We start from the raw sequence: 7,917 nt of genomic DNA, 5'->3' as shown, positions 1-7,917 counted from the left end.
AAAGTCTGTTTAATCTTTGACAGATCACCTGAGTACAGTGAAGCCTTTATAAATTTCATCCTAGAAGCATTTTAAAGAAATTATTAACTCATGTGACTGTAAAGTGATCGATGTTTTCATAGATTTTGTTAAGAAAAGTAGGAAGCAGCCCTTCCTCTACTCTGTCTGACCTTGTCAGTGAAAGAAACTCAAGCTGAATCCCTCACACCCATATTTTGAACTCAAGAAAACTGTCTCTGGGAAAAGAAGACCCAAGAAGCTTCCACCACGAAGCTCACACAGTAAAGCTGATGAACCCAGGGAACAGCTATCTGCAAGTCAACCTTGATAACCTGCACTTGTGCTCCTTAAAGAAAGAATGCTGGGGCACACCTGACTGGCTTAGTCAAGTCAGTTGTCAGGGTGCCACAACAAGCCAAGCAGAAACTAGACACGGGGTGCAGGGCCCTGTAGGGCACCTCGAGTGAAGTGAGGTTCACCTACAGCAACTTGGGAACCCCTGAGTCGATGCAGTACCACGCTGTTCAGTTGATCTTGTTAGGCTACAGTCAACAGTGGTCAGAAAAGGAGTTAGAAAAGGCTCTCTTACACTGCAGCATCCAATTCTCTTGTTTAAAGGCAGTCGTGAGCCGCAAATCTGCAGTTTTCCAAGTCATAACTCACACACTTCTCAAACAGCTGTTTTGGGATCTCTTTGATCACCATTAAGTTACTGGAATTACCCCTACATTCTCTGTTCCTCATCACCTAAGATGTATTCTTCTGAGCTTCTAATAGTGCTCAGGTAGTGACAAGAGCTTAAAAAAAATAATAACCTTGAGGAGGGATCTTGGCTTTTATTGATATGCTCAGTGCCGATGGAGATTTTCTTTGAATTTTAAGGGTCAGAGTGCCCTCTTCTGTCCCAGCTGGGTCTGATTATCAACTCACAAGAAATACTGTGACTTGCCTTCCCCACACCGCATCATCTTCTAAACAACAGTTAAGAACAAAACAGCTGATCACAAACTAGAAATTAATTGTTTGTTGATCACAAATCAGAAATAAAATTATTAATACAGAGGCTCAGGCAGGCTACAAAGTCCTCTGCCACCAAGAAAAGAGGCTGGGGAACACTACAGAAAACATGATCCATCTAATCAGCTGATGAGATCAGGCATATTGTGAAGTGAGTGTCTGCAAAGTTTAAACAGTGGGATGTTATTTAATAGGTCCACACACTGCTTTTAAACCTTGCCTCTCTCCTACCTGTGCAGCTGCTAATTGAGTCCAGAGTGTTCCAAACACCTGAGGAAATCTGAATGAAACAAAACGCATTAAAAGTAGCTCAATAATACCAACTTATACAACCCTTTCTAAACAAATCATGGCAAAATCACTAGGACTGCAAGTTGTCTGAATTATGAACAGACTTAACAATGGTCCAAACAAATTTATTAGTGGGCACATTTTATCATGAAAACAGCCAGGAGCACAGCTCTGGAAACCATGCAATCACTTCGGTGCAGCAAAGCCAGCATGAACAAATGGTGGTGAATCCCCTCTATGTCCCAAAGAGCCACTGTGAGGGAGCCTGTGCTGTATTTCCACCACTGCTGATCTCAGCAAGAAGAAGAAAAACACTCTGTAAAAATGAAATAATTTTGAAAAGAACATGTTTTCATCTTGTTTTCCAAACAGTTGTGCAGTCTGAGATACCAGCCCTGAAAAACAAGCCCAGGGCAACCCACTCTGGGAGCTCAAGCAGGTCAACGCTCCCACCCAGTTTGGTGTCATCTGCAAATTTACTGAGGGTACACTCAATTCCCTCACCCCGATCACGGGTAAAGATATTGAATGGAACCAGCCCCAGCACTGAGCCCTGGGGACACCACTGTGACCGGCTGCCAACTGGATTCACCTCTGTTTACTACCACTCTTTGGGCATTTTTAACCCAGCAGAGGGTGTGCCAGTCCAGGCCAGTGGCTGCCAATTTCTCAAGCAGAATACTGTGAGAAACAATGTCAAAGGCTTTACCTAAGTCCGGGTAGAATCACAGAATGGTTTGGGTTGGAAGGGACCTTCAAGCCCATCCAGTCCCACCCACTGCCATGGGCAGGGACACATCCCACTGGATCAGGGGCTGCTCCAAGCCCCATCCAACCTGGCCTGGAACACCTCCAGGGATGGGGCAGCCACAACTTCCCTGGGCAACCTCGGCCAGGGTCTCACCACTCTCAGCGTGAAGAATTTTTTCCTAATGTCCAATCCAAATCCCTCTCTTTCAGCTTAAAACCTATCCCTGCACTCTCTGATCAAGAGCCCCTCCCCAGCTTTCCTGTTCCCCCTTCAGGTACGGGAAAGCTGCTCTAAAGTCTTCTTGGAGCCTTCTCTTCTCCAGGCTGAACAACTCCAACTCTCTCAGCCTGTCCTCAGAGCAGAGGTGCTCCAGCCCTCGGATCATCCTTGTAGCCTCCTCTGGACCTGTTCCAACAGTTCCATCTCCTTCTTCTGTTAAAGATTCCAGAACTGGGCACAATCCTCCAGATGAGGTCTCACCAGAGAGGAATAGAGGGGCAGAATCCCCTCCCTCCCTGCTGGCCACGCTGCTTTGGATGCAGCCCAGGACATGGGTGGTTTCTGGGCTGGGAGCACACGTTGCCGGCTCATGTCGAGCTTCTCATCCCCAACACCCCAAGTTCTTCTCCTCAGGGCTGCTCTCACTCACATCATCCCTCAGCCTGGATTGAAACTCTGGATCACCCCAGCCCAGGTGTAAAACCCTGCCCTTGGCCTTGTTGAACTTCATGAGGTTCACACAGCCCCACTTCTCCAGCCTGTCCAGGTCCCTCTGGATGTCATCCCGTCCTTCTGGTGTGGCAACTGCCCCACTCAGCTTGGTGTCAGCTGCAAACTTGCTGAGGGTGCCCTCGATCTCGCTGTCGATGTCGTTTACGGACCCTTTGGGCTCCCAGCGCGGTTCGGGCTGGCGATGACCCCACAGCCCGGGGAGTGCACCCCCCGCCCCGCCCCCCCCGGGCAGGAGCAGCCCCGCCCCCCGCTCCGCGTTCCTCGCTGCTTTGGCCCCGCGCGGGCACCGTACGGCGCTGTGCGCGCGCGCGGGGGGGCCGGAAGCGGCCGCGGGCGCCATGGCGGCGGCGCTGGGGAGGCTCCTTCCGCGGGGGGTCGGCGCCGCCCGGCCCGGCAGTGAGCGCCCCCCGCTCTCCCCTCCTGGTCCCCCAGCCTTTCAAGACCCCACATCTCTGGCCCCTCCTTCCCCCTTCTTCCGCCGCCTTTCTCTTTTCCCGGCTCCTCTTGACCCCGCCCGCTCCCGTTCCTCCTCGTCCCCTTCTGCCCCCCGTATCTTCTCCTGCCGCGCCCTATCTCCCCCCGTCCCCTTCTGCCCTCCCTTCATCTTGTCCCCTTCCCATCCCCTCGTCCCCTCCTGTCCACCCATCCCTTCAAGCCCCCCGTTCTCCCTTCTTCCCCGCTTTATCTTTTCCTGCCCTCCTTTGTCTTCTCCCTCCCCTTTATCACCTCCTGTTCCCCCTTTACCTCCTTCTGTCCCCTCTTATCCCCTCCTGCCCCCCGTTATCCCCTCCTGCTCCGCCATCTCTTCAAGGCCCTCATATCTCTCCTGCCTCCTTCCTCACTCCACCTTGTCCTTTCCTGCTCCTTTATCCTCTTGTACCCTCAATCCCTTTAAGCCCCGGTTCCACCTCCTTCTCCTCTTTATCTCCTCCTGCCCCCCTTTGTCTTTTTACACTTTGTCTTTACCTTTTACTTTGTCTTTTACTTACCACCTCCTGCCCCCCCATGTCTGCTCCTCCCTGCCCCCCTTGTTGCCTGTTGCCCCCTTGCCCTCATCTGTCCCCCTTTATCCCTTCCACCTCCTATCCCTTTAAGTCCCCCTTTATCCCCGTCTGCCCCCTTTCACCCCCATCTGCCCCCTTGATATCTTCCTGCCCCCTTGATTTCCTCCTGTCCCCTCTGTGCCCCTTGTTCCCCGCTGCCTGTCCCTCGGCAGGGAGGGTGTGGGGGGAAAGATCCCAGAGCTGTGATCTCAGCCTGCGCAACAGATGGGGGCAGTTCCACATGAAAACGTGGGGTTTTAAGATGATTTCATTTTCACAGGGTGTTTTTCTTGCTCGGCGTGTCGAGCTAGCAGCGATGAAAAGCCAGGAAAATTCCAGCCGCCTCCAAAGCCTGTCATTATTGACAAGCTGAAGCAGATAGAAGAGAGGAGGTAGGGCGTCCTGGTGCTTATCCCAGTGGGCTTGTGTTCAGCCCTGCGCTCGGGCAGGTGGTTGTGTTGGCACTTCTTTAAAGATAATTTATGTTAAAATATGCTGTTTAATGTGTTTAATGGCTTCAAGTTGCACCAGAGGAGGTTTAGATTGGATATTAGCAAAAATTTCTTTAGAGAAAGAGTGGTGAAGCACTGGCAGAGGCTGCTCAGGACAGTGGTGGAGTCCCCACCCCAGGAGGGGTTCAAAAAATATGTAGATGTGGCACTTTGGACACTGTTTAGTAGGCACGGTGGGGTTGAGCTAACGGATTGGATAATCTCAGAGCTCTTTTCCAACCTTAATGATTCTGTGCTGACAAACAATTAAAATACTGTGTTCTAGAATTCCTGAAAGCACCAAAACAGGAAAAAAAAATATCAGTAAAGATTTTTGCAGCTTTGGGGTTGGTGTGTGAGGTTTTCATCTGTGAAAGGCTACATCCCTTCACTAGTCACAAGGTGGCAGGGATGGGTCCTATGTCTGCCCTTAAATTAGATCTTGAGATCAGCTGTAAGCGCATACAATGGAGCTGCAAAATGTTTTTCTTTTACACTTACCAAAGTTTCGATTTTCTTACAGGTTCTTGAGCCCTGAATTTATACCTCCCAGAGGGAGAACGGATCCTCTTAAATTCTTTATAGAAAGAAAGGATATGATACAGAGACGAAAAGTCTTCAACATCCCAGAGTTCTATGTTGGTCAGTAACAGCGCTAGAACTTCCATCATTTCATCTTTCACCAATATTTTTTGTTGGGTGGGAAGGTGAAAAGTGAGGTCGCATGTTGTAGAATATAGAATCATAGAATAGTTTGGGTTGGGAGGGACCTTAAAGATCATCCAGTTCCAACCCCCTGCCATGGGCAGGGACATCCCACTGGATCAGGCTGCCCACTAAGTACCTGATATCACACCATCAAGTGTATGAAATCAACCTGTACATGTTGCCATACATAGAAGTTTGTATTTTAATTTCATTTTTATATCCACTGTTGATTAAAATTATCAAACTAATGTGTTTCTTAGGTGTTTTTTAAATCCTGGCACTTCAGCGTATGGTTTACCTGTGAAGCTTAAGAAAGGAAAGCACGTTTGATTATTTGTAGTCAATTTGGATAACAAAGAGTGAAAGATAAAGGTGAAGAAGCTTCATAGTTAACCTGTAGAATAACATTAATTCAAGGCGTGTTAGTTTATTCTATTTCTGACACTTTCATGGAAAGTAAAACATTTGCAAAATGCTCTTAAATACACGCGTTTTGTGGCTCCTTCCCCACGTTTTGGGAGGTATTTTCTGGAGCAGTGTGTTTATTTTCATTCTTATTTGGCAGGCAGCATCCTTGCCGTTACTACTGCAGATCTGTACGCCAAGGACAAGGTCAACCGCTTTGTAGGCATCTGCATTCAAAGAGGTGGAAAAGGCCTCGGTGCTACTTTTGTCCTTCGGAATGTTATAGAAAACCAAGGTGGGATTTTCATTAGTAAAATTATGGTAATTATGCTAGAAATGGTAAGCAAAAAATGTTGAAACTGTACATGAAGTTATATCTGGTGTAAAAATGTAGTCTGTGGAGAGGGTGACAGTTAAAGTGAAATCACGAGTCTGCCTGCTAGGAAATACTGCAGGTTCAAAACTGTACACAGAGCTGCTGGTGTGCTGGATATTTGAAGGCACGGAACTGCATAGTAGCTGGGTTTTATCTCTATACTTGGTGATTTTTAGACCTGTGTTCTCAGGAGATTGGATATGAGGAGACTGGACGTGACCCAGCGTGGTTGTGCTCACATCCCAGCCTGGGTGGCCACCAGCAGCCCTGTGAACGCAAGACGGGTTTGAGTGCTGGGTGTGTGCGTGAACGGGGGCCACAGGCACAAACTGTTTAACGAGCAGCAGAAGAGCAGAGTTTTCTAGTAGTTTCTCTCGTTCTGTTGTGTGGCAAAGTGGGGGGAGATGCAACTATCTCTTCTGAGAGCACGTATGACAGAGCTGGGTGTCTCTTCATGTACACCGCACATATGAGAGAGAGTTAACAGTCCTGGTAACCAAAAAGCAAGTAAAGTTTAAAACCCAAGCTCCTCTTCCCTGAATTCACACCGTTTGTTGTTTCTTAAGCCATTGTTTTATCAAAGATGTGACTTTCAAAGCAGTGTTTGCCTGTGCAGGTGTACGGTCACGTCCACACGCAGCACTGCGTTAGTGCAGTTCTCTGGACAAGTAACAAGCGCTCCTTGAATCACACAGGGATGTGTAACGCTGAAGAAATATGAATTTGGTGTTACTATTTCTGACTGAGTTGCTTCACTAAGCCAGACTTTCTCTCTTAAGGTGTTGAAATATGCTATGAACTCTACAATCCTCGAATCCAGGCGATTGAGGTTCTGAAGCTGGAAAAGAGGCTGGATCACAACCTGATGTACCTGCGAGATGCCCTTCCTGAATACAGTACTTTCGATGTGAACATGAAACCTGAGACTCGTTTAGACCATGAAGAAATTCCCATAAACAAGGTAGGAGCCGCATCTTTCAGCAGGAAGGTAACTGGGACTGATGTCCTGGGAAGCTGTTAAACAGCTCTCCACCACATTCGTTACCAGGGTGACAACACGTACAGAAACAAGTCTTTATGCCATTTCTGTAGTGAAGGAGGGATGAGAACAAATATTTGCCATCGTCGGTAGTTAAATCTAAAGCCATGCAAGGAGCAGCAGCCGCCTCCTGCCTCTACGCAACACCGTGCAGAGGGGAAAGCTTTTCTCACAGAAATGGTGGTGTTAACGTTGTAACTGAGTTGGGAGCAATGTGTGTCAGCAATGAAGGTGAGAGTGAATGAGTCAGCTAAAATCCACATCTCTCACAAGATCCAGAAACCACCAGACCTCGTCACGGTGTTCCCTGCTAACTCAGTAACTCAGAGTGATCATTCCTCCCTTTTCCTGTCACGCTATTTTTTTCTTAGTAAGGACCAGGAGTAGAAGTACAAACGATGAGTTACCTTCACTGCACGTGTCAATTTAACAACTACTGTAGAGTAAATCAAGATAGTGTTAATCAAAAAGTTCTTGAAGATACCATGCTAAGTAATGCAGACACAAAAAATTCCTTTTCTCCTAACAGTGTATAGCAGTTCCCTAAAATACTGACAAATGGGGCTGTTCTCTTTTCCTTCTCTTAGAATTATTGTCTCTTTTGCTAAGCTCGCGCTCAAAATTCACATTAATTCATACCTTTATTTTTTAAAATCTTTCACTTCAGCTGCAGGTACGAATGAAGCCCAAACCATGGTCAAAACGGTGGGAAAGGCCAAAATACAACATAAAAGGCATCAAGTTTGAGCTACCTGAAAAAGTAATGAAAGAAGCACAGAAGTGGAGCCAGCCATGGCTGGAGTTTGATATGCTGCGAGAATACGATACGTCAAAAATAGAGGAGAAAATTTGGAAAGAAGTGAACGAAGGGCTTAAAAAATAATAGGTTTGAATTTAGGAAATGATATTTACTTTTCGCTCCTACTGTATGGACTATTTAGTCAAGTTTTGTATATACATAGGCAAAATCCACAATAAACTTAACCTTTCTGTAAGACTTCAAAGTCTACAAATCTGTGGTTGAACGCTAAATTCCATTTGCTGAGGAGCGTAATGTTGTGTCC

The 7,917-nt window shown here is 47.3% G+C and overlaps 1 protein-coding gene across 1 annotated transcript; it reads left to right on the top strand.

The window, feature by feature from the left end:
• Positions 1–3,075: 3,075 nt before the first annotated feature.
• MRPL19 (mitochondrial ribosomal protein L19) lies at positions 3,076–7,850 on the top strand. Its single transcript, XM_054063142.1, has 6 exons — positions 3,076–3,187; positions 4,115–4,226; positions 4,849–4,967; positions 5,599–5,733; positions 6,594–6,775; positions 7,521–7,850. The coding sequence occupies exons 1-6, from the start codon at positions 3,130–3,132 to the stop codon at positions 7,734–7,736; spliced, it is 822 nt and encodes a 273-aa protein (XP_053919117.1). The 5' UTR covers positions 3,076–3,129; the 3' UTR covers positions 7,737–7,850.
• Positions 7,851–7,917: the final 67 nt, after the last annotated feature.

The sequence above is a fragment of the Cuculus canorus genome, chromosome 3 (assembly GCF_017976375.1).
Source record: "Cuculus canorus isolate bCucCan1 chromosome 3, bCucCan1.pri, whole genome shotgun sequence".
Classification (NCBI taxonomy): Eukaryota; Metazoa; Chordata; class Aves; order Cuculiformes; family Cuculidae; genus Cuculus; species Cuculus canorus.
This window is presented reverse-complemented; position numbering and strand designations above follow the sequence as displayed.

Coding starts and splice junctions, on each gene's coding strand:
- MRPL19 (XM_054063142.1), top strand. CDS start 3,130: ATGGCGGCGGCGCTGGGGAGGCTCCTTCCGCGGGGGGTCGGCGCCGCC. Junction 5,734..6,593: donor GAATGTTATAGAAAACCAAG/GTGGGATTTTCA, acceptor TTCTCTCTTAAG/GTGTTGAAATATGCTATGAA. Junction 6,776..7,520: donor AAGAAATTCCCATAAACAAG/GTAGGAGCCGCA, acceptor CTTTCACTTCAG/CTGCAGGTACGAATGAAGCC.